Genomic DNA, 26717 nt, shown 5'->3' with positions numbered 1-26717 from the left:
TGCCTTAGAAGTCATACAATAAAGTTGTGAATCCTATGTGTGGCTATTTGGAGGAAGGGGGCTAAGCCGACCAAAAGAGGTTGCTCTCAGTCATGAGTTGCTCGTCCAACTTTTCCCCCGAGGTCTCACTAGTCCGGGGGTAGGCAACCTCGGCTCTTTTATGACTCATGGACTTCAACTCCCAGAATTCCTGAGTCAGCTACGCTGACTCAGGAATTCTGGGAGTTGAAGTCCATGAGTCATAAAAGAGCCGAGGTTGCCTAACCCCTGCATTAGTCCCTCCTGTCGTTATAATTTCTTTCAGCCACATATTCTTGGAGGTAAGAAAGCACCCCCTCATTCTAAGGAAACTACATCCCCCAGCAACCCTCGCGCGTTCATAGCATCCCCTTCTCTTTCGCGCCCCCCCTCCGCTCTCCAAAAGGGTTCCAAACCCGCCCTCCCACCTCTCCCTCGCTTTCGCGCGCTTCTCTGAAGGGAGAAAAAAAAAAGAAAAGCCCAGCAACAGTAACCGCTCTTTCTTTCTGCGCTTGCGTGGCCAAAAAAAAAAAAAAAAAACCAAAAACCCAAAAGCGACGGAGGGGGGCGGGTGGGAAATAGCGTTGGAAAGAGGCGAGGATGAGGACACTTATAAGGAGAGTCGGCTTTCCCTCCTCCCACTCCTTTCCCAGCATCTGAGAGAGCGGCAGTACCAGCGTGCGTGCTGCGCGCGCCGGCCGGCCGGCCGCCCAGTCGAGCTTAAGACGGCCCAACCAACAAGACGGCGAAAGGTCTTGAGAACGCGTGCGCGGGCGAGACCCCCCCCCCTTTTTTTGGACCGTTGGTCTGTGTGTGTGTGTGAGAAACCCGCTTCGCCGCGCGCCGCAGGTAAACAAGCAACGGCCGCTTTCGCGGGGGGGGGGGCTACACATCAAAGGACGTGTGGCGCTCGAGCGGGAGGAGGACGGGGAGGGGGGAGGAAGAAGAGAAAGAGCGAGAGGATGGCGCAGGCGCGCTGTCGCCTTCCCACCTGTATCCTCGTTCGTTCTTTCCCCCCCCTTCCCCCCCCCCCCGAGAGTTCCTTGCACGCTCTTTCCCTCTGCGGCTAACGCGGAGGGTGTATATATATATGTGTGTGTGTGTGTGTGTGTGTGTGTGTGTGTGTGGCTTTGAGGCAGGGGTCTTCAAACTCGGGCCCTTTGATAACTCGTGGACTTCAACTCCCAGAATTCCTCAGCCAGGCACACTGGGTGAGGCATTCTGGGAGTTGAAGTCCATGAGTCAGAAAAGGGCCCAAGTTTGAAGAACCCTGCTTTGAGGCATGGAGGAGCCAGACACCCCCCCCTGCTTAGGACGGGGGAGGGGGGGGCCTTGAACGCTATAGCCCCTGCCCCCCCCCTTTGTATTGGTCTGTGGGTCCTCAGCTTGAGGGTCCAGTTGGGGTGTGTGTGAGTGAGTTGGTCCGCTTTGCCTCATTATCTTGTCTGCAGAGGTCTGGGTGCATTGGGGGTGGGCTTTCTCACCACCACTTGATTTGCCTCTACAGCTCTTTCCACCCCCCCCACCCCCCCCACCCCAAAATCTTTTGCTAGCAAGAATCTGTGGGCTCGTAATGGCATTATTGCTGTCATTCTGTGGGTGGGAGACCTGGAAATGTGTGTCCCTAGCTTTTCGGTGAACTCTCCTGCAGTAATAGTTTTGAAACGGTCCTTTCTCCCTCTTAGGATATAACACACCACCAAGTTTAGATAGTCCTAGACTTAACGGCCACAATTTATTTTTATTTATTTATTTTAATTCCATTTATATCCCGCCCTTCTCCGAAGACTCAGGGCGGCTTACAAGCTTAGCAGTAGCCTTCATTCTATGTATATGCCTGCTTATTAGGGCTTTCACACACACCCCAAGTGGCATTATTACAAAGTCAGCTTATTGCCCCCAACAATCTGGGTCCTCATTTTACCTACCTCGGAAAGATGGAAGGCTGAGTCAACCTTGAGCCTGGTGGGACTCGAACCTGCACTAATTGCAGGCAGCTGGTGTTACTTAAGGAGGCATTAGCCCACTGCTCCACCAAGGCTCTTGAGCCTCACATATCTGTTGCTAAGTGAAACATTTGTTAAGTGACTTTTGCCCCATTTTAGGATCTTTCGTACCACACCAAGGACCCCTCATTTCAACCCTGAGTTACAAATATTTTCCTTAAAAGGTGCTGGGCAAGCAAGCAACTGATAATACAGGCAGTCCTTGACTTACAACCACAGTTGAACCCAAATTTTCTGTTGTTCAGTGAGACAGTTAAGTGAGTTTTTACTCCATTTTACAAACCATTCTTGCCATGGTTGTTAAGGGAATCACTGCCGTTGTTAAGTTAGTAACATGGTTGTTAAGTGAATCTGGCTTCCCTATTGACTTTGCTTGTCAGAAGATCGCAAAAAGTGATTCGCATGGCACTTGGACACTGCAACCATCATAAATATCACTCAGTTGCCAACTGTCTGAATTTGATCATGTGATCATAGGGATGTCGCAACAGTTCTAAGTGTGAAAAATGGTCATAACTCAATTTTTTCAGTGCTATTGTAACTGAGCGGCCACTAAATGAACTGTTGTAAGTCAAGGACTACATTGGGTTAGTGACATTTTACAGAGGATTCAGTGTCTCAGTACAATTTTGTGTAATAGACTTTTTGATATATATATATTCACTGTTTTTTTTTCCTCCAGAATCCTACAATTTGAGGAGGAATGACAGTTTCCTTGCACTAGGCTCATCTAAAGGTTATCTCCTTCTACCAAGATCTTCAAAAACAACTGGAAGTTTGCAGAGTTCTTGATGTTGCACCTTAAGAGATAACTTTGCCTTCTCTTGTTTAAGTTCTTGGACTGGAATTTGACATTTTTCCTCTTCGGTTTGAAAAAAAAACCAACCCACTTTTGTCTCCCTCTCTTGTCTTTTTCTGCACCAGAATCATAAGGGACATTTGCAAAGAGTTTTTTTCCCCCCTTGCATTCATCATGGAAAAAAAGTGAATTATATAACCTGACGTTCACTATAAACTTTCTAGCGTTTTGGCATACCTTGCAGATCTTTGCCTTTTCCCCCCCCTGTTGCATTTCGCTGAGATAAAAGGCATTTGCTTAACCGAAACGTTGAGCAGGTTCTGTGTGGCTGTTTTCACAGATGTATAGTAAAGCTGGAATTATTGCATTGTGTCCCTTTGACAGATAAAAATTGCAAGCGTTTTTCTTTTTTGACCTTTAGGCTATCCTTAAGAACAGAAAACTGACCTATTTGCCTGATGCATGGAAATCTTCAGCGTAATCATTTGTGAAACATTAACCTGCAAAATCATGGAATATTGCCTTCACTCAATCTTAGGCTGTATTTCTAAAAATACACCCAATAAGCATTGATGTCAAAATAGTACGCTGTCCGAAGCAGTTTGTGAATCCACGGTAGACATGAATCTTCCTTGTGCGAGAGTATTGGATAACATTGTTGGCGCATCTACTTTTCTGAATGATCTTCCTCTTACAACTTGAGGTGACTTGAGGTTAAACTGATCAAGGAAAAGGGTTGGGTTTTTTTTTTGTTCTCTTTGCCATCTTTGTTGCCAAGATGGCTTCTGTCCGGTTTATGGTTACCCCCACTAAAATTGATGATATCCCAGGCCTGTCTGACACTAGCCCGGATCTTAGCTCCCGCTCGAGTTCTTGCGTCCGCTTCAGTTCCAGAGAAAGTGTGCCTGAAACGAGCCGCAGTGAGGGTGCCAGTGATTTCTCCCGAATAACCACTTCCTTGGCCACTGAAGCAGCCGAGCCTGCTTCCGACAAGACAACCAACCCTCGCGCAGATGCGGTTGAAGGTAAGGTTCCCTTTGGTGGGAGGGAGAATGAATTATCTTGCAATGGAGAAAAATTACTGGTTGCAAGTGCCTTGTTTGGTAAAAGAACCAGGTGCTGCTTGTTTTTGAGTGTCTTGTTGGTAGAAGAACATTGAGGGATGAACAGGTACTTGGAAGCTTCTTCAGAAGTTGTGGAAAGCACACTTCCATACCCGATGTTGTTGCTCATGCAAAGAAATTTTTGTGTGTGTTTTGGGGGGCTTGTTACAAGGGTTACGTTGATGATGTCAGAGGAATGTGAATGGCCCTGTCTATATTCAGTACTGTTGAATACAGTATTGTCATATTCAATACTGTTTGACAGGTATCATTTTCACACACAACTGGATTTTCCAGATTTGGCTCTTTATAATACCTTTGTCCTTTTTATGCCAAAGTTTGACTGGTATATTTTAGGCTTGCAAGAGAAGAAATAATAGTTTGTCTCTTAAATTTCCTGATCAATCTCATTGGAAGCAGCGCTGAATTCCTCTGCTTCTAAAATGGATGGAAACTAATCAAGGAGAGAAGCAGCCTAGAACTAAGGAGAAATTTTCTGATAGTTAGAACAATTAGTCAGTGGAACAGCTTGCCTCTAGAATTTGTGGGTGCTCCAATACGGGAGGTTTTTAAGTCGAGTTTAGACAACTATTGGTTTGAAATGGAATAGAGTTTGCTCCTTGAGGAGGGGGTTGGACTAGAAGACCTCCAAGGTCCCTTCCAATTCTGTTATTCTGTTAAAACAAGGCAATTTTGTTGTCTTTAAATGGTGTTTTCCCTTTGGAGTACTGAGTTTGCTGAACTGTTCAGTTTTTCAGATCCATTTTTGTTATTTTTCCCCCCTTGTGCCTGGAAATGCTGAGTAAGTCTCATGGGAAATGACTTGGGAGAATTTCAGTTCCCTTAATCTTGTTGATTCTTCTGTCTGATTTTAAAAGGAAAAAAAACACGTCTAAGGTTAGCCTAGGTTTTGCTCAGTCACCACTGAGTCAAAGTCACATCTTCATTGTGGAGTTTCTGAATAGCAACACTGATCTGTCAACAGTCTTTAGATCCAGCCAGTCTGTAGTTCATTGTCTGTTTTCTGAATCTTACTTTGTTCTAAAAGGCATCTGTCCTAAATTGCCCTCAAATCCCCAATTGAAACAAGTCGAAAATAAAAAAAACAACGGTAGTGAAACAAAAGAAGAAAGCAGTTTTTCAGAGCATCATTTATGAAAGTGAAATACCATAGGTGAAGGCTTATGCAGTAAAGCCCTTTTTTCTGCTCAACAAAGACTGTTAACAAGAATCACTTCTGGGAAATCTGGCAGTGGCGTTTTTTTGATAACTGAGAATTCCCCTTCACCAATCTATGTTTATGTGTGTGAAGTAATTATTTAATTGTAGCTATGTTTGGCCTCCAGCTTTGCAAATAAGACCTTTTTGCGACGCTGAGTAGAAAAAAAATAATTGTAGTAAGGGAATAATTTACCGTATCTGATCTTTTTTGTTAATTGGGTATGTGTATATGTGAATAAGTTTAAGCCTCAATTTATATTACTTTATGAGATATATATTAACTTCACACCTAGGTGCATTTTAGGAAAGGATAAGTAGATGAGACATTGTATGGTACAGCTGCATCCTTTTTTTAGCAATCATTCCCATCCTAGAGTCTGTGGATCATGGTGGTTTGTAACAGTATTGTAGGTGGCCCCTACATTTATCCATTAATTTTATATTCATGGATAAAATTCACCTAAGATTTGCTGAGATTTCAGCAATTCCTGCTCAAATTATCGCAAGATTCAAGTGGAATATCAGAACCTTAGGAGAGTACATGGTCCCACAAGTTTTTAATCATTTCGTATTTTAAAATTAAAATTTGGGTCCATCAGATAGATGCCCTCAATATAGGTGATATCTGCAGTGTAATAATATTCCTGAAGGATTCAGCAGAAATGTTGAAATAGTCAGTTCTGCAAGTAATCTGACCTGGTTCCATGCACTGCTTTCAATGGTGATGACCAACACCTTGAATTGCCTCTGGAAATATACTGGAAGGCAGTGTCACTTGTGCAGCAGTGATGTTACACAGGGGGACTTTGGAGTACCCGAAACTAAGCACTGTTACATTCTGAAACATTTTAAGTTCTGAGTATTCTTCTAGGAAAGTTCCATCTAGAGCACAAAATGGTTTCCAATCAAGAGGTGACAAAGGTATGAATGACAAGCATTGTAGTCCAGAAATGAGCACAACTGGTGCATGGGACAAATCTGTGCAAAACTCTTTGAGCAGGAGCTGTGTGTTCCGGAAGACCTCCAGATGGCGTATTAACTCTGGTGGAGTGCTACTCCAAGAGCAGTAAGAGATATAAAAGCAGGCCTAGAAGGTTCAGAAGTCTAGAACCACTTGGCATCTGCCAGGGTTGAGCTGAAATCTATTTTTCCCCCATCCAAAACCCCACAGCATGCAATCACTGGATAATAACCTTGAACAAATTGTACAGCTAAGGGCAGAATATATTTATTTTTTATTTTTTTTATTTTAATTCCATTTATATCCCGCCCTTCTCCGAAGACTCAGGGCGGCTTACAAGCTTAGCAGTAGCCTTCATTCTATGTATATGCCTGCTTATTAGGGCTTTCACCCCCCCCCCCAAGCGGCATTATTACAAAGTCAGCTTAATTGCCCCCAACAATCTGGGTCCTCATTTTACCTACCTCGGAAGGATGGAAGGCTGAGTCAACCTTGAGCCTGGTGGGATGCGAACCTGCACTAATTGCAGGCAGCTGGTGTTACTTAAGGAGGCATTAGTCCACTGCTCCACCAAGGCTATATATAGCTGAGTAATATTTTGATGGTGCTGACAAATAATTTCATTCAGTGATTTCATTTAGAGGTTAAATATGAGTGGGGAGAGAGTTCAGCCTTGAGGAATTGCACATAAGAGAGGTTTAGGGTTACACCCCTCCCCCTCCCCATCAGCATCAACTGGAACTAGCATTGAAGGAAGGAGAGCTACCAAAAATGAGTGTCTATATCTATATATAATATCTATCTATCTATCTATCTATCTATCTATCTATCTATCTATCTATCTATCTATCTATCTATCTAATTTTTTTTGGCTTGCTAACAAAGAATAAAGGGAGACCACAAAAAAAATTACACAAATATGAGCTGCCACTGCTGTGGCTACTGCCTGTAGATGGCCTTGGGCTAGGCTGAAACAGGAAATAAGATTTGTCCCGTGTCTGGGACTAAGCAAGTGTATTCTTTTGGACAGAACTACATGTTCCTCCTGGGTGACCTTGACCAACTAGAATCAACATGGATCTAAAAGGTAGAAGAGCTCACAGCTCCAAGGACCCTATCTACTTCCTCAGGCCTAAGCAGGTTAAATTTATTTCAGATAGCAAGACTGTATCTCAATCACTTGCATAAGACCTGCCTAGTTCATGTCCACCTCAAGTGGATTTCAGTGACTTTCTCCAACAGATGTCTGGAATAGCCTCATCCCTCATCAAGAAAGGCTCTGGTTACTCAAAAAAAGGCTGCCAGTCGGTTATTTGCAAACACGATAAAAGCAAAGAAGCAGGCCCACTATATCATTTGTTCGATCGCCAAGTGAGTCCACTTAAGGGCTCCTACTCATGCTCAGTTGGATTTGTTCTTTTGTCTTTCTCCAGACATATTCACAAGAGGTGTTTTCATCTCCGAAGCTGCTTAGAAAACAGGAAGCTGTATGGGACCTTCAATCATGTAGAGTCTGAGATTCAATTTAAGGCTCTTGTTGCCTACTCATTCGAGGCAGCTTTGACTAGAGCATGCTGCAGAGTTTCAGTAATAAGTCCCTGAAACCCTACTGGGTGAATCAGTTGCCTGGCCTGGAGCAATCATATAGGCCTTTCCTCCTTGCAGTGGGTAGCAGCCACAGAGAACTGCAGTAATTTGTGTAGTTGCCTGGAGTCAGGTTTGACACGAAGGAGTTACTGCAGTGCACCATTTTTTTCCTCTCTTCTTTTACAACAGTCCTGTTGTCAGTTGCACATGCATCATCATTTTGTTACGACCTACAAATAATCTTGCCTACTTCAAGGAATAAAGATTGCACATATGCGTATCTAAAAACTATGGAGTTTTATATTGTGTTTCTCCCCTTAGGTTTTTTGCAATGTCTGTGGGATGTTTTTCTCCAAATACTTTTATCACATTTACGTAGCAGGCAGTTTTGATGCACGTTTCATGGTGAAAGTTGGCAGGTTGCTTTTTCCTTGTTGTTGGTTTGCTGAGCGCTTGCCCAGCTTTGCTGAGCACCAATGTGGACATCTTCTCCTGCAGTTAATGTCTATCCTTCAGGAAGCAGTATATTTTTGCATACTTGTTTATATTTTACATCTTTTTCTCACAAAAACAATTTTTGAAGTATGCAAAAACAGTAAACACAATAATGTTATTTTGTCGCTCCTATTCCTTAATAGCACTTTGTTTCCTAGTGCTATGTTTATCTCACACAGTTTGCTCCTGTCATTTATACTTACTACTTTGTTTTTAGTCCAAACAGATGTTACATGCAGACTTTTATGTAATTCATAACAACTATTTTTCTATTGACCTTTCCTTTTTCTTCCTGCTTCCTGCTCTAGTAGTTATCCATAGACAAAGAGTTTTTCTTTTTCTTTTTGTTGTTGTTAGCTGCGAAGTCGTGTCCGACTCATCGCAACCCTATGGGCAACATTCCTCCAGGCCTTCCTGTCCTCTACCATCTTCTGGAGTCCATTTAAGCTCACACCTACTGCTTCAGTGACTCCATCCAGCCACCTCATTCTCTGTCGTCCCCTTCTTCTCTTGCCCTCCACCTTTCCCAGCATTAGGCTCTTCTCCAGTGAGTCCTTCCTTCTCATTAGGTGGCCATGAGTTTTAGCTTCAGGATCTGGCCTTCTAAAGAGCAGTCAGGGTTGATCTCCTCTAGGACTGACCGGTTTAATCGCCTTGCAGTCCAAGGGACTCGCAGGAGTCTTCTCCAGCACCATAGTTCAAAGGCCTCAATTCTTTGGCACTCAGCTTTTTTTATGGTCCAGCTTTTACTGCCATACATTGCGACTGGGAAGACCATAGCCTTGACTATACACACTTTTGTTGACAGGGTGATGTCTCTGCTTTTTAGTGTGCTGTCTAGATTTGCCATTGCTTTCTTCCCCAGGAGCAAGTGTCTTTTAATTACTTGGCTACAGTCCCCATCTGCAGTGATCTTGGAATCCAGGAAAATAAAATCTGTCACTACCTCCATTTCTTCCCCATCTATTTGCCAGGAATTAAGAGGGCCGGATGCCATGATCTTGGTTTTCTTAAGTTTCAACCTAAATTTGCACTCTCCTTCTTCACACGCAACAAGAGGCTCTTTAGTTCTTCTTCACTTTCTGCCATTAGAGTGGTATCATCTGCATATCTTAGGTTGTTGATATTTCTTCCGGCAATCTTAATTCCAACTTTTGATTCCTCTAACCCTGCCTTTCTCATGATGTGCTCTGCATATAAGCTAAATAGGCAGGGCGACAGTACACAGCCTTGCCGGATTCCTTTCCCAATTTTGAACCAATCAGTGGTTCCGTGTTCCGTTCCCATTGTTACTTCTTGGCCCACATATAGGTTTCTCAAGAGACAAATAAGATGGTCTGGTACGCCCATCTCTTTAAGAACTTGCCACAGTTTGTTATGATCCACACAATCAAAGGCTTTAGCATAGTCAATGAAGCAGAAGTAGATGTTTTTCTGGAACTCCCTAGCTTTCTCCATGATCCAACGTATGTTGGCAATTTGATCTCTAGTTCCTCTGCCTCTTCGAAATCCTGCCTGTATTTCTGGTAGTTCTCGGTCCACATACTGCTGGAGTCTAGCTTGTAGGATTTTAAGCATAACTTTGCTAGCATGAGAAATGAGTGCAATGGTGCAGTAGTTTGAACATTCTTTGGCACTGCCTTTCTTTGGAATTGGAATGTAAACTGATCTTTTCTAATCCTGTGGCCACTGTTGGGTTTTTCAAATTTGCTGGTAAATTGAGTGTAGCACTTTTACTGCATCGTCTTTTAAGATTTTGAATAGCTCAGCTGAAATACTGTCACCTTCACTAGCTTTGTTGTTGCTCAGCTTTTCTAAGGCCCACTTCACTTCACATTCTAGGATGTCTGGCTCAAGGTCAGTGACCACCTCATTGTGATTATCAGGGACATTAAGCTCATTCTTGTATAGTTCTGTGTAATTTTGCCACCTCTTCTTAATCTCTTCTGCCTCTGTTAGGTCCCTGCCATTTTGGTCCTTTATCATGCCCATTTTTGCATGAAACGTTCCCTTCTCTCCAATTTTCTTGAAAAGATCTTTGGTCCTCCCTATTCTATTGTTTTCTTCTATTTCTTTGCACTGTTCATTTAAGAAGGCATTCTTATCTCTTCTAGCTATTTTCTGGAATTCTGCATTCAATTGGGCGTATCTTTCTTTTTCTCCCTTGCCTTTCTCTTCCCTCCTTTCCTCAGCTATTTGCAGTGCTTCCTCAGACAGCCATTTTGCTTTCTTGCATTTCTTTTTCTTTGGGATGGTTTTGGTTGCTACCTGTTGTACAATGTTGCGAACCTCTGTCCATAGTTCTTCAGGCACTCTGTCTATGAGATCTAATTCCTTAAATCTATTTGTCACCTCTACTGTATATTCAACAGGGATATGATTTAATTCATACCTGAGTGGCCTACTGCTTTTTCCTACTTTCTTCAGTTTAAGCCTAAAGTTTGCAATGAGAAGCTCATGGTCTGAGCCACAGTCAGCTCCTGGTCTTGTTTTTTCTGACTGTATAGAGCTCCTCCATCTTTGGCTGCAGAGCATATAGTCAATCTGATTTTTGTGTTGTCCGTCTGGTGATGTCCATGTGTAGAGCCGTCTCTTGGGTTGTTGGAAAAGAGTGTTTGCTATGACCATTGTATTCTCTTGACAAAATTCTATCAGCCTGTGCCCTGCTTCATTTTGTACTCCAAAGCCAAACTTGCCTGTTATTCCGGTTAACTTTTGGCTTCCTACTTTAGCATTCCAATCCCCCATGATGATAAGGATATCATTTCTTGGTGTTAGTTCTATAAAGGTGCTGTAGGGCTTCATAGAACCGGTCAATTTCATCCTCTTCAGCACCGGTGGTTGGGGCATAGACTTGGACTACTGTGATATTGAATGGTTTGCCTTGGATTCGAACTGAGATCATTCTGTCATTTTGAGGATTGTATCCCAGTATTGCTTTTCCTACTCTTTTATTGACTATGAAGGCTACTCCATTTCTTCTGAGGGATTCTTGCCCGCAGTAGTATACCTGATGGTCATCTGAATTAAATTCACCCATTCCTGTCCATTTTAGTTCGCTGATACCTAAGATGTCGATGTTCAGTCTTGTCATCTCTTTTTTTGATCCAGCTTTCCTTGATTCATGGATCTTACATTCCAGGTTCCTATGGAGAAAAAAATCTTTACAGCATCGGACTTTCCTTTCACCACCAGACATATCCACAGCTGAGCGTCCTTTCGGCTTTGGCCCAGTCGCTTCATTCTTTCAGGCGCTACTAGTACTAGCCCTCTGCTCTTCCCCAGTAGCATATTGGACTCCTTCCAACCTGAGGGGCTCATCTTCCAGCGTCATATCGTTTTGCCTTTTGGTACTGTCCATAGGGTTTTCATGGCAAAGATACTGGAGTGGGTTGCCATTTCCTTCTCCAGTGGATCACGTTTTGTCAGAACTCTCGGCTATGACCTGTCCGTCTTGGGTGGCCCTGCACGGCATAGCTCATAGCTTCATTGAATTACGCAAGCCCCTTCGCCACGACAAGGCAGTAATCCATGAAGGGGTTTCTTTTTATATAACCTTCATTAAAGAGATTTTTTAACAAGATGAAAAGAATTGAGATTTCAGGGGGAAAAAAGAAAGAGCAAAATAGTGGAAAGGTAAGAAAGAAAATAGGAAAAAATGAAAATAGAAAATAGAGCAAAAGAAAAAAAAAATGTAAGAAAGTTGTTTCTGGTCCTCTTTAACAACAGTTGTAAATGCATTCAGGTTTTACCTTCTCTCTAAAATTACCTCACCAGAGCAGTGTTTTTTAAACTTGGCAACATCTGGGAAATTCTGGAAGTTGGAAGTCCACACATCTGAGATTTGCCAAGTTTGGAAAACACTGTACTTAGACCTCCAGTGTGATTTTTGCCATACGTTTGTGGTTGATTGCTTTAGGTTGTTTGCTTTATGAAGAGCAAACCTCTTTGAGGTTATATCTGGCATCAGTAAGTGAGCTTCTCTCTCCTTTTAATAACTCTACATATAGGTGAAACTCGAAAAATTAGAATATCGTGCAAAAGTTCATTTATTTCAGTAATGCAACTTAAAAGGGGAAACTAATATATGAGATAGACTCATTACATGCAAAGCAAGATAGTTCAAGCCGTGATTTGTCATAATTGTGATGATTATGGCTTACAGCTCATGAAAACCCCAAATCCACAATCTCAGAAAATTAGAATATTGTGAAAAGGTGCACATTAAAAGGTGCTAAGCACATTGATTTGTGCTTTTTAGATTGTAAGCCGCCCTGAGTCTTCGGAGAAGGGCGGGATATAAATGGGATTAAAATAAATAAAATAAAATAAATAAATAAATATTCTAGGCTCAAAGTGTCCCACTCTAATCAGCTAATTAAGCCATAACACCTGCAAAGGGTTCCTGAGCCTTTAAATGGTCTCTCAGTCTGGTTCAGTAGGAATCACAATCATGGGGAAGACTGCTGACCTGACAGTTGTGCAGAAAACCATCATTGACACCCTCCATAAGGAGGGAAATCCTCAAAAGGTAATTGCAAAAGAAGTTGGATGTTCCCAAAGTGCTGTATCAAAGCACATTAATAGAAAGTTATGTGGAAGGGAAAAGCGTGGAAGAAAAAGGTGCACAAGCAGCAGGGATGACCGCAGCCTGGAGAGGATTGTCAGGAAAAGGCCATTCAAAAGTGTTGGGGAGTTTCACAAGGAGTGGACTGAGGCTGGCATCAGTGCATGAAGAGCCACCACACACAGATGGATCCTGGACATGGGCTTCAAATGTCGTATTCTTGTCAAGCTGCTCCTGAACAACAAACAACGTCAGAAGCGTCTTACCTGGGCTAAAGAAAAACAGACCTGGTCTGTTGCTCAGTGGTCCAAAGTCCAACTTTTGCATCTCATTTGGAAACCAAGGACCCAGAGTCTGGAGGAAGAATGGAGAGGCACACACTGCAAGATGCTTGAAGTCCAGTGTGAATTTTCCACAGTCTGTGTTGATTTGGGGAGCCATGTCATCTGCTGGAGTTGGTCCTCTGTGCTTCATTAAGTCCAGGGTCAATGCATCCGTCTACCAGGAGATTTTGGAGCAATTCATGCTTCCTTCCGCAGACGAGCTTTATGGGGATGCTGACTTCATTTTCCAGCAGGCCTTGGCACCTACCCACACTGCCAAAAGCATCAAAACCTGGTTCAATGACCGTGGGATTACTGTGCTTGATTGGCCAGCAAACTCGCCTGACCTGAACCCCCTAGAGAATCTATGGGGCATTGCCAAGAGAAAGATGAGAGACATGAGACCAAACAATGCAGAAGAGCTGAAGGCCGCTATTGAAGCATCCTGGTTTTCCATAACACCTCAGCAGTGCCACAGGCTGATAGCTTCCATGCCACGCCGCATTGAGGCAGTAATTGCTGCAAAAGGGGCCCAAACCAAGTACTGAGTACATATGCATGCTTATACTTTTCAGAGGTCCGATATTATTCTATGTACACTCCTTGTTTTATTGATTGCATGTAATATTCTAATTTTCTGAGATTGTGGATTTGGGGTTTTCATGAGCTGTACGCCATAATCATCACAATTATGACAAATCACGGCTTGAACTATCTTGCTTTGCATGTAATGAGTCTATCTCATATATTAGTTTCCCCTTTTAAGTTGCATTACTGAAATAAATGAACTTTTGCACGATATTCTAATTTTTCGAGTTTCACCTGTATAGGTAAACATGAGAGAAGATAAATTGTGCAGTAAGCCAACCAGTGTCTCAGTAACTCCGAGGTCCTTACTGCTTCCCCAGTTTATCTTATGAGATGTTTGCTCTTAACTGCTTGTGTTTCAATACTCCTATAGTTCTTATTTTTTTAAAAAAAAGACAAGCAGGACCATATTTTTGTCACTAGAGTTCTAGGAAAAAGTAACTGTTTACAGATAGCAACTTCAATGTGGTGGTACATGACACCAGCCTAGAAACCTAGGGACTGACTTCTAGTCTTCTTTTAGGTAAGAAAGCTAGCTGGATGATTTTGATCCATTCATTCTTTGTCTGCCCAATCTACTTCACAGAGCTGTTAAAGGTGGGATATAAATCTAAGAAATGGTTTTATATATATATATATATATATATATATATATATATATATATATATATATATATATATATATATATATGTTTTCTGAGGTATATATATATACACACACACACACATATATGTATGTGTATGTATGTATGCGTACATTATATAAATATATATATACATATATATACATATATATACATATATATACATATATATATACTTCTGCTTCATTGACTATGCTAAAGCCTTTGCTTGTGTGGATCATAACAAACTGTGGCAAGTCCTTAAAGAGATGGGTGTACCAGACCATCTTATTTGTCTCCTGAGAAACCTATATGCGGCTCAAGAGGCAACAGTGAGAACTGGACACGGAACCACTGATTGGTTCAAAACTGGGAAAGGAGTCTGGCAAGGCTGTATACTGTTTCCCTGCCTATTTAACTTATATGCAGAGCACATCATGAGAAAGGCAGGGCCAGATGAATCAAAAGTTGGAATTAAGATTGCTGGAAGAAATATCAACAACCTAAGATATGCAGATGATACCACTCTAATGGCAGAAAGTGAAGAAGAACTAAAGAGCCTCTTGTTGCGGGTGAAGAAGGAGAGTGCAAAACTTGGGTTGAAACTTAACTTTAAGAAAACCAAGATCATGGCATCCAGCCCTCTCAATTCCTGGCAAATAGATGGGGAAGAAATGGAGGTAGTGACATATTTTATTTTCCTGGGCTCCAAGATCACTGCAGATGGGGACTGTAGACAAGAAATTAAAAGACGCTTGCTCCTCGGGAGGAAAGCCATGCCAAATCTAGACAGCACACTAAAAAGCAGAGACATCACCCTGTCAACAAAAGTGCATATAGTCAAGGCTATGGTCTTCCCAGTTGCAATGTATGGCAGTGAAAGTTGGACCATAAAAAAGGCTGAGCGCCAAAGAATTGAGGCCTTTGAACTATGGTGTTGGAGAAGACTCCTGCAAGTCCCTTGGACTGCAAGGCGATCAAACTGTTCAGTCCTAGAGGAGATCAACCCTGACTGCTCTTTAGAATGCCAGATCCTGAAGCTAAAACTCAAAAACTTTGGCCACCTAACGAGAAGGAAGGACTCACTGGAGAAGAGCCTAAGGCTGGGAAAGATTGAGGGCAATAGGAGAAGGGGACGACAGAGAATGAGGTGGCTGGATGGAGTCACTGAAGTGGTAGGCATGAGCTTAAATGGACTCCAGAAGATGGTAGAGGACAGGAAGGCCTGGAGGAACGTTGTCCATAGGGTTGCGATGGGTCAGACACGACTTCGCAGCTAACAACAACAATGCCTTGTTAAGTGGAGCGGGATGCTCTCCTCCCGAGCAATTGAGGCTGCCTCCGTTGTTCTCTCCTTCTCTCTGCTCTTCTTGGTCTAGTATTGGTGGGGGGCTTGCTCCTCACCTGCACTATGCCTTTCCTGTTCCGAACCTGAAGGGCCCTGGCCTGCCTCAGCCTGTTCTTCCGTACAGTCCTCCAAAACCACAGAAACCCCCTCCTGGGCCTCAACAAAGTACTCCATATCTTCCTCAGAGTCAGGCTCAGACGGAGGCACGACAGCCAAATTCCAATCCTTCCTAAACACCAACATCATATGGCCGCAACTTCTGCTCCCTCCCATCCCGCTCCCAACCATCAGGCCAAGCGAATGGTGAGGTCCACCAAGGAATCACTCAAGCGGATAACAATGGGAGATTGGAATCACCACCTGCAAATTTTCTCCTGTGCCAGCACACGACTCCTAGCACTGCAATGGGTCGCATCCCTACAGAACGAAGGTGGGGCCGCAGGCTCACAATGAAGCTTGAACAATTCTACCCAAACAGGACAGCAGCAGAAACAGCTCAACCAAAGCTTCCCAGGAACCTAGGACCTAGAGTGACTAAAGTAACAGGGCCATTGTCTTATGAGGTAGCTCTGGAAAATGGTCACGTGGTCAGATGCCACATTGACCAGTTATGGCATTGTCAGGCTGGGCCAATCCTGGGAGGGAGGAATTCAGACACACTGAGTGACTATGTTTTTCTGAATCTGCCCACATTTGCCAGGGCCGGCTCCGCAGAAACAGAGGCATCACAGGTTGGAGAACCACCTCTTCCTATCAGATGACCTAAATGGCTATCACATCATGGGTCAATTAGAGACGGATGATCGTACAGTAGAACAGGACTCCCAAATGACATTACGGCAGTCCACCCGAATCCGCAGTCCCCCTGTCTACCTTAAGGACGATGTGCATTTATCGTTTTTTTAAAAATAAATCTTTATTTACATTTCGTGTTGAAAACACACATACACCAACAAAGACCAAAAAAAAACCATTTACAATATACAGAAAACGAAGAAATCAAAAAATTGAAAACCATTTCAAAAATTTCAAATTAAATCTACTTCTAAACTGACAATTGTATTCCACTCATTAAATCTCTTCTAACTATCCAACTCCAAAGCTTATTCATTAACAAAAACTATATCATTTCATTTTGGACCAACCTCCAAGCCACCATCATTTCTTTAATCTTTTATCCATCCAAATATACCATTTATTCCATGATAGAAATGCTGGTGTCTCTTCTTTACCCTTCAACTTCTTGGTCAATGTATCTGCTTCTGCACAATCAAGTATTCTCCTAAGTATAGCTTCATCCGGCGGAGTATGATTTGCCTTCCAAAATTGAGCATACCCCATCCTCGCTGCCATTAAGATATGTAAAACTAAATACCATATTCCCCTCTTAATATTTCCAAGTCTGAAGCCAAGCAGATATGTCTCTGGTTTAAGATCAACTAAACACCCTGTAATTTCCTCTATCCGTTTTTGAATCCTCATCCAATATCTAACCACTTAGATGGGAGATGCCATCTATAAAGCATTTTGTATATGTTCTCCTTATATGACGTGGAAACCACCAGCCTCATATTAATTCACCAAATCTCTTCCCATTTCTCAAGTGGAAGTGCATAACCAAAATTCTTCCCCCAGGCAATCATCGTGTCTTTTACCACCTCCTCCCCTACTACCCTGGTTAGCAAAAATTTATAGCACTTAGATATCACCCCTTTCTCCGGACCCAGTAGAATCTTATCTAATTCTTGCAGGTTCAGATAAATACCCCTTCCTTCCTTATCCTTCTTATACTTTGACTGAATCTGCAGGTAGGCCCACCACTCCAGTTGAAACCCTTGCTGAGCCAGATCTTGTCGCGTTTTGAGTTCTCCCCCGCTATCTAAAAGTTCCTTGTAAGTTGGTCTTCTTCCCTTCTTGAGTAGGGTTGGATGGGTCAAAGCTTCCAAGGTTGATAACCATCACGGAATTTGCACATAGTACTTGGCCCTTATCTTATCCCAATTCCGAATCAGTATATCCCTTATGTAATGACGAGTAAACTGTTTGCTTGGAGGAGTACTTTCCCGCCAGAGGGCAGCATGCCATCCCTGCAACAAATCGAATCCTTCCAAACTCAACAATCGATTATTCCTTAAACTTATCCATTCCTTGCCCCAAACTAAAAGGGCAGCCTGATAGTAAAGTTCCCAATTCGGCAGGCCAAGGCCCCCTCTTTCCTTAATTTCTTGCATCATTCTTTTTCCAATCCTGGGCCGTGTCCCCTGCCATATGAATCTAGAAACTACCCCCTCTAACTCTTTAAAAAATTTCATCGAAAGTTTAACTTACTGCTAAGCTTGTAAGCCGCCCTGAGTCTTCGGAGAAGGGCGGGATATAAATGTAATAAAAATAAAATAATAAAATAAAATAAACTGGGGCTGTCTGGAAAAGAAAATTCCATTTCGGCAAAATATAAGATTTCACCGTGGCTACCCTTCCTAATAATGACAACTGTATCCTACCCCATTTTCCCAAGTCCATTTTTGTTTGTATCAGTAATTTAAACTGTAATTTGTTTAAATCAGTAATTTATTACGATTTAAAACCTTGTAATGTCCACTAACATCTGTTTACTTCTATTCAAAAGATTTTTCGTTAATATATTCGTCTTATCTTTATTTACTTGTAGACCAGCCACATTTCCAAATTCCTCAATCCTTTTTAGTAACTCCGTGCTGGATTCCAGAGGGTTTTCCAAAACAAAGACCATATTATCTGCAAACGCCTGCAGTTTATAAATTTGGTCTCTTATCTGAAGCCCAGGAATGTCCTCATCTTTCATTATTATTCTCAATAGGGGTTCTAAAGTTAAAATAAATAAAAGTGGGGAGAGTGGACAACCCTGCCTAGTGCCCTTACAGATATCAAATTTGTCAGTTAAATTCCAATTTATCAACAATCTCGCAACGAAGCTTGACCAATTCCACCCAAACAGGACAGCAGTAGAAATAGCTCAACCAAAGCTTCCCAGGAACCTAGGACCTAGAGTGACTAAAGTAATGGGGCCATTGTCTTACGAGGTGGCTCTGGAAAATGGTCACGTGCTCAGATGCCACATTGACCAGTTACGGCACCGTCAGGCTGGGCCAATCCTGGGAGAGGAGTTAGGGGGGAATTCAGACACACTGAGTGACTATGTTTTTCTGAATCTGCCCACATTTGCCAGGGGCGGCTCCGCAGAAACAGAGGCACCACAGGTTGGAAAACCACCTCTTCCATCAGATGACCTAAATGGCCATCACGTCATGGGTCAATTAGAGACGGATGATCGTACAGTAGAACAGGACTCCCAAATGACATTATGGCACTCCGCCCAAATCCGCAGTTCCCCTGTCTACCTTAAGGACTATGTGCATTTATCAAGCAAAGGATAACAACTATCCTTTGGGGGCGGGGTGTTATATATTAAGTACTAATGTTAATGTGTTGTGAAGTAACATATCTCCAACTGCTTTGGAGGGAAACTTCAAGAATTTAACTTTCGGTGGGAGCGAAATAACTTTGCGATTGGCTGATGCCCTAGAGGTGGAAAGTATAAACTGCAGGCATTTGCCAGTTTTAACTCAGTTCTGTTCTTACTTAATAAACACCGTTGTACCATACTGGTCTGGTCATTGCCTACGAAACCTACTACACAATAGGAATCATGGTAAAATGACATCACAATCAGAAAGAACACTCAGCTTGCAGTGGCCTTCTCCTGCAGCCTCCATATAGAATGACATGTGGTTGCTTGGTAACCGCACAGAATCACCTCCACTGTGGGATGCCATATTGAAAGGCATCCTTTACTGACAAAGAGAGGATGTCCAGAATGAGATGGATTGTCATATCTATTACCCAACTATTTTTAGTTGGGATCCTTCTGCTATATTTTAAAAGGCTGGGAGGAGAAAAAGATCATGATCTTGGAAAAAATCCAAAGGGAGAAGATTTATTTCTTAGATTCCTAATAAAGAGGCGACAATTTAAAGAAAATGTTGGAAAAGGTACAGGAGAGCAAGTAAAACCGGTTCCATATAGAATGGTGGAACAATGGTGGAAGCCTGTAGGACGGAAAGGGCCTATGGAGTTTAACAGGCAGCCAGAAGTATCTGCTAAAGGAAAAATAAGAGACAATATAGAGAAAAATTATGAGATCCAAAAGAAGTGGCTACGGAAATTTTTGTGGCTTCTGATGACACCAGCCAGAGGAATGAAAGCCCTCTGGAAAAATTAAGGAGCCATCACAAAACTGGAGCAAAAGATCGTGATCTTGGAAAAAATCCAAAGGGAGAAGATTTATTTCTTAGATTCCTAATAAAGAGGCGACAATTTAAAGAAAATGTTGGAAAAGGTACAGGAGAGCAAGTAAAACCGGTACCATATAGAATGGTGGAACAATGGTGGAAGCCTGTAGGACGAAAGGGCCTATGGAGTTTAACAGGCAGCCAGAAGTATCTGCTAAAGGAAAAATAAGAGACAATATAGAGAAAAATTATGAGATCCAAAAGAAAGTGGCTACAGAAACTTTTGTGGCTTCTGATGACACCAGCCAGAGGAATGAAAGCCCTCTGGAAAAATTAAGGAGCCATCACAAAACTGGAGCAAAAGATCGTGATCTTGGAAAAAATCCAAAGGGAGAAGATTTATTTCTTAGATTCCTAATAAAGAGGCGACAATTTAAAGAAAATGTTGGAAAAGGTACAGGAGAGCAAGTAAAACCGGTTCCATATAGAATGGTGGAACAATGGTGGAAGCCTGTAGGACGGAAAGGGCCTATGGAGTTTAACAGGCAGCCAGAAGTATCTGCTAAAGGAAAAATAAGAGACAATATAGAGAAAAATTATGAGATCCAAAAGAAAGTGGCTACGGAAATTTTTGTGGCTTCTGATGACACCAGCCAGAGGAATGAAAGCCCTCAGGAAAAATTACGGAGCCATCACAAAACTGGAGCAAAAGATCATGATCTTGGAAAAAATCCAAAGGGAGAAGATTTATTTCTTAGATTCCTAATAAAGAGGCGACAATTTAAAGAAAATGTTGGAAAAGGTACAGGAGAGCAAGTAAAACTGGTTCCATATAGAATGGTGGAACAATGGTGGAAGCCTGTAGGACGGAAAGGGCCTATGGAGTTTAACAGGCAGCCAGAAGTATCTGCTAAAGGAAAAATAAGAGACAATATAGAGAAAAATTATGAGATCCAAAAGAAAGTGGCTACGGAAATTTTTGTGGCTTCTGATGACACCAGCCAGAGGAATGAAAGCCCTCTGGAAAAATTAAGGAGCCATCACAAAACTGGAGCAAAAGATCGTGATCTTGGAAAAAATCCAAAGGGAGAAGATTTATTTCTTAGATTCCTAATAAAGAGGCGACAATTTAAAGAAAATGTTGGAAAACGTACAGGAGAGCAAGTAAAACCGGTCCCATAATACAATAGGACTTCCTCAAGCCTCAGTTCATTCATTACAGAAGTGCTCCATTTTACATCTTCCTACTGAGTTGTCTCCTTTGACTTCATCTTCTGTAGCGGATCTTGAATCACGAATGGAAAATCTTGAATCAAGAATGGAAAATCTTCTCAGACATTTGATGATTGGAGGAAGCAACTCCAGAAGACCTACTGATAAGTCAAAAAGTTTGGATGAGAAAACGTTATCTGATGAAGCGCATTTGGAACCTCAGGAAGAAACCACGTCTGCTACCAATAACCCTTTGCTTCAGAGAGATCTCTTTGAAGCTGAGGTGCAAATAGTCTTGGCACAGCTGATCCTCAATGAACGCATCAGGAACTTATTTTCTCACTTGATCCGTTTAATCAAAGTGGAGTGCAGACAACTGAGTACGAGGAGCTCTTGTCGTTTTCTCATCACTAAGATAGGTCTACACATGAAATTGTACAGTAAGAGAAAAAACATCCCGGAGGCATCTGCTATGTTGAAATCCTCCTTGTTGCTGGGTAAAAATGTAAAGACTATGACTATAGCAAGGTCTAGAAAAATGGAGAAACCTTCTGATGAGGTAAAAGCAACCTAGATAAATAGTCCTAAGAGCTGCCCAAATAGGAGTATTACAAGATTTGGTTACCTAGATGTGTCTCTTTTTTTTTCTTCCAGGATACCAAATTGATGTAAACAAATTGCCTTTCACTTATGAAAGACAATTATGATTTTTTGAGTAAAAGCCTTGTTAGACTGTTTATAATAATGTGCAGGTGCAAAGACTCCGTTTCTACCTAATTTCCATATCTGTATACTAGGATGAGCGACATGTGTATCGATGTAAGGTTCTTACAAATTGTGATCAGCATCTCTGGAAGAGTGGTGTATAGCACAATACTAAAGTAACAAGCATGAAAGCAAATAAAAACAGAATGAGGTTCATCAGAATTAAAAGAGAAATTTCAGATATGATGATTTTAGGAAAACTGGATTTTACTGTTTTTAAAGGGTAGATAGACACAAAAATACTTTTTTCTGGAGAAAAGAGCTTTTATATAGATTAGAAGAACTGCAAGAGTCTGCAGGATTTGTTTCATAAAGTAGATAACTGGTCATTAAAGAAAATGATACACTGAAAAATGATATAATCAAATGTTTACTGCATTGATGACGATGATGATGATTGCAATGATATATCATTGTCTCTGGTCTGATTTATCAACTTACGTACATAGAATGAAGGCTATTGCTAAGCACATTGGTTTGTGCTTAAATTGTAAGCCGGCCTGAGTCTTCGGAGAAGGGCGGGATATAAATGGGATTAAAATAAAAATAATAATAATAATATGTGGATAATTTTATATTTAGACTTTTTTGAGTTCTTGGTGTTAAGAAGCATAGAGTTTAGCTTTAAATTGTAAATTCTCATTTAGTATATGACATACTAATCTCAATCTCCTTTTCTTCCAGTCCAGGGCATTAGCTTAGACCTGTGCTTGTGGAGCTGAGGCAGAGAACAGTGGAAGAAAACCTGGAACAGCCAGGACTTAAAAAGGCAGATGAAGATGCAGTCAGATTACAGTGAAAGAGGGTATATATATATAGTGAATATTATATAAATATTTCCCAAAAGCTTACTAAATCCTGATTAACAACAAGGTTTTTCTGGAAGTCAGATTTGTGAACCATTGCTTCCAAGCAAGCTCTCAGCTTAATTAAGGGCTATTTCTGCTTTTTCATTATGGTTTTTCCCACCTTCCATTCAGATGAGATTTTTAATCACATTTTAGTTGTGCAAGAATGGAGATGTGCTCTCTTTCATAATAATGCTCTGTTCTGGGTCATCTGCCTGGGTAGGAGGCATAATAACGAAAGAGCCTTTATATTTGGAGGCACCCTAAATTATCTTCTGGTTTGCATGTAACAGGTCTTAATCTACAATATGATGACAGGACTTTCAGGTTATATAATAAAATCTAGGTGCTGAATGGAATTCAGAAGCTTTTTGTTCACAATTCTGGACTCAGAATGAACCAGCCTGTAGGGATAGTTAGATATTCTCTCTAATATAAGTTGAAATATCAACCATAACCTGAAGGATTGGTTTACTTTGGTGATACCCATGTCAATTTATTAATGACTCCATTTCCATTTTTTCTTCTGTTCTTTTAAGAATATGAGAATAGCCGTGTTATATCAGCACAACTTCATCTTAGGCCAGAATTTTGCTTCTGATAGTGGTCAGCCAAATGTCTCAGTTGTCTTCCCAAACAAGAGGTGGCAATGTATTTCTTTCCAGCTGTTTTTTCCTTGCTACTGGTATTTGGAGGCATGTTTTCTATTTCACGTGGATACAAAGATTTTAACAGCAGTGTTAGCAAATGATATTGTTTGTTATTAAGAGTGATCAAGCAGAGTTTATAAAAATGAGGGAAGTAGCAGACAACATTAAGTTAGTCATAGATCTAATACACTTGAATAAAAAGAACACACTGTAGTTTTATTGATGAAAAAAGCCTTTGACAAAGTACATAAACAATATATGATTGCTGTCCTAAATACATTTGGATTTCCTTTGGAATTCGTAAAATGAAAAGATATGACTTGCTTGTATCTAAAATAAAAATTAATTGCATATTTTCTCTTACATTTCCACTGTTTAAAGGAATAGATGTTCACTTTCATTCTTGCTTTTCAATATCTGCAGGGAACCCTTTGCTTGTGCTATGGAACAACATAGAGAGATTTACAGAATAGTAAATAAGTCAAGTTAAACACCAGTTGTTTTTATTTGCAAGTGACTTTTTTGTTTATTTCCAAACTTCATACTACTATCACAGTGTTGATGAAAAAAATAGATGTCTTTAATAATATAGCAGAATACTCTGTTAACTGGTCCAAATCAGAATTGATGCCTATAGGTAAAATTTGGTTACCCATCCACTTAAGGCATATCAGTTCTGTATTTGTACCGAATTCATTAAATAACTAAGTAGGTATATACCAAAGGATGTCAGTTAGCAATATGTAATATATAATAAAATAAAATATAAAGAGAGGTATCTACAGATATTGTTAGATGAGTGTGGTTTTTACAAAGACCAGACAATGTTAGACTAGATACTATTGTCATCATATGACAAACTGATTAAGAAACTGTACAGCTTTCTGTTAAATTTAAAGATGGAAATGAACAAGTTAAAGATCAATGGTAACTTGGGCAAAAAACTTTGGGCACAATGTAGAGTTATAAAAATGGCAAACCTATGGGAAAGACATTACAAATAACGAGGGCAGTTACTTACAAAGAAAATTTATATAAAATGTTCTATAAATGGCAGTTACCAGCTGCAGGATTAGCAAAAATGTTTAAAAATGTGTCTAGCAATTGTTGGAAATGCAGACAAAATCGAGGCACGTATTATCATCTTTCGTGGACATGTGCTAAAGCAGGGTTCTTCAAACTTGGCCCTTTTATGACTTGTGGACTTCAGCTTCCAGAATTCCTCAGCCAGCAAAGACCCCTGCCCTAAAACAAAGAACTATTGGTCAAAAATACATACAGTTGCCATAAAAAGTATGTGAAAACTTTGGGATTACGTGGAGTTTTGCATGAATTGGCCATAAAATGCGCTCAAAACGTCATGTAAGTCACAATAGAAAAACACAGTCTGCTTAAAATACTACTACACAAACATTAGCTGTTGTCATGTTTTAATTGAACATAAGATAGAAACATTCACAGTGCAGGGTGGAAAAAGTATGTGAACCCCTAGCCCACGGGTCGGCAAACTGCGGCTCCGGAGGCTCAAGGTTGACTCAGCCTTCCATCCTTCCAAGGTAGGTAAAATGAGGACCCAGATTGTTGGGGGCAATAAGCTGACTTTGTAATAATGCCGCTTGGGGGGTGTGGGGCGAAAGCTCTAATAAGCAGGCATATACATAGAATGAAGGTTATTGCTAAGCACATTGATTTGTGCTTAGATTGTAAGCCGCCCTGAGTCTTCAGAGAAGGGCGGGATATAAATGGGATTAAAAAAAAAGATTGTTACTGTAAAAAAATTAATAAAATATACATTAAAAATGGGTAAAAGATGATATGGAAAAATTAGATAAAGCTGGGATATAGAATTTGAAACAACTGATAAATGATGAAAATGGATTTTTAATATATTTTGTGTTGAGGGACAAATATTACCTACCAGGTATGACAGTGTTTACCAGTTAACATTTGTTAATAATATTTTCCCCAACTTGTCTTTCATGAATTTATCTAGTTCCATTATAAAGATAATAAATTATACTGTATATTGATTATACTAAAGTATAATATATATATACCGAAATAAAGAGCTGTGGTGGCACAGTGGTTAGAATGCAGTATTGCAGGCTAATTCTGCCAACTGTCAGGAGTTCAATCCTGACTGGCTCAAGGTTGACTCATCCATCCATCCTTCCAAGGTCAATAAAATGAGGACCCAGATTGTTGAGTGCAATATTAACTCTAATTTTAACTTAATTTTAATTTTAACTCTAATCTTTAATTTATTTCAATTTTAAATTTTAATTTACTGTACAGAGACCTTTAATTTTTGTTGTTGTTAGCCGCCCTGAGTCCCTCGGGAGATAGGGCGGGATATAAGTCCCATTAATAAATAATAAATAATAATATGCTGACTCTGTACACCGCTTAGAGAGGGCTGTGAAGCACTGTGAAGTGTATACAAGTTTAAATGCTATTGCTACACTATATATGAAAACTGCGTTTCAGATGAAATTCTGACTGTGTGAACATTCAGATGCAATCAAATGAGGCATTAATACAAGATTATTGCTTTCAAACTGTGGTTTAACTTTTAATAGCCTGTTAAACAAGAGCTTCTAAATCTTCATTAAGAGAAACCAGTCAGAGAGCCCATTAAATACTTTTGAACTTATTTGATGCTGTGGTTCTCCACACCTGATTGTAGTAGGCAATAGGAATAACCTTAAGGGACAGTAGAAAGAGCCATAACGGAAAAAACCCCCAGATAAAAGATCAAAGTAGTATCATTAGCATTCATAATTTATGGTTTCCTAGTCTGATCTACTTCAAAGGGATGATGTTTATGTAGTAAGTGAACCATTGTATAGGAACTGAGAACAGTTATGCAGGTGAATGAAGTTTATAGTCAAATACCTTTTTTCACTGGATTCATCTCTCCGAACTATATCACAGCCTGTCTACTAAAGCTTCTGTACTGTCTGTCTAGAGCAGGGGTCAGCAACCTGAAACAGTGAAAGAGCCACTCGGAACCGGTTCCCTCACAAAAGGAAAAACTGGGAGCCGCAAAAAATGTGTGCGCATGTGCGTACATGTGCACATGCGCAGAACAGGGTTTGACTGAAGAGTGGACCCAAGGCAAGATATGCACCTACCCTGCATATTTGAATTGATTGGTTGAACTTTTTAGTCCCACTTTTTTTTTTTTTGAACTGCACATGGCAGAGGACTGGGAGCCGCAGGAGACGGCTGAAAGAGCCGCATGCGGCTCCGGAGCCGCAGGTTGCGGACCTGTGGTCTAGAGCAGTAGTGTCAAACTCGCAACATCACATGATATGTTGCGACGCATCGTGACT

At 41.0% G+C, this 26717-nt stretch overlaps 2 protein-coding genes across 6 annotated transcripts in view; one reads left to right on the top strand and one right to left on the bottom strand.

The window, feature by feature from the left end:
- Positions 1 to 26717, bottom strand: part of LOC310649375 (uncharacterized protein) — a 403049-nt gene that overhangs the window by 278161 nt on the left and 98171 nt on the right. The gene's annotated exons all lie outside the window — the stretch shown is intronic.
- Positions 320 to 26717, top strand: part of SLC12A6 (solute carrier family 12 member 6) — a 60322-nt gene continuing 33924 nt past the window's right edge. For 4 of the 5 annotated variants that reach the window (XM_083377643.1, XM_083377642.1, XM_083377641.1 and 1 more), the window contains exons 1-2: positions 320 to 867; positions 2707 to 3848. In XM_083377643.1, the coding sequence (XP_083233769.1) occupies positions 3602 to 3848 (247 nt within the window). In that variant the 5' untranslated portion in view covers positions 320 to 867; positions 2707 to 3601. The remainder of the gene's footprint in view (positions 868 to 2706; positions 3849 to 26717) is intronic. The other variant, XM_083377640.1, reaches the window with a different exon arrangement.

Source organism: Vipera ursinii (assembly GCF_947247035.1).
Source record: "Vipera ursinii genome assembly, chromosome: Z".
Lineage (NCBI taxonomy): Eukaryota > Metazoa > Chordata > Lepidosauria > Squamata > Viperidae > Vipera > Vipera ursinii.
This window is presented reverse-complemented; position numbering and strand designations above follow the sequence as displayed.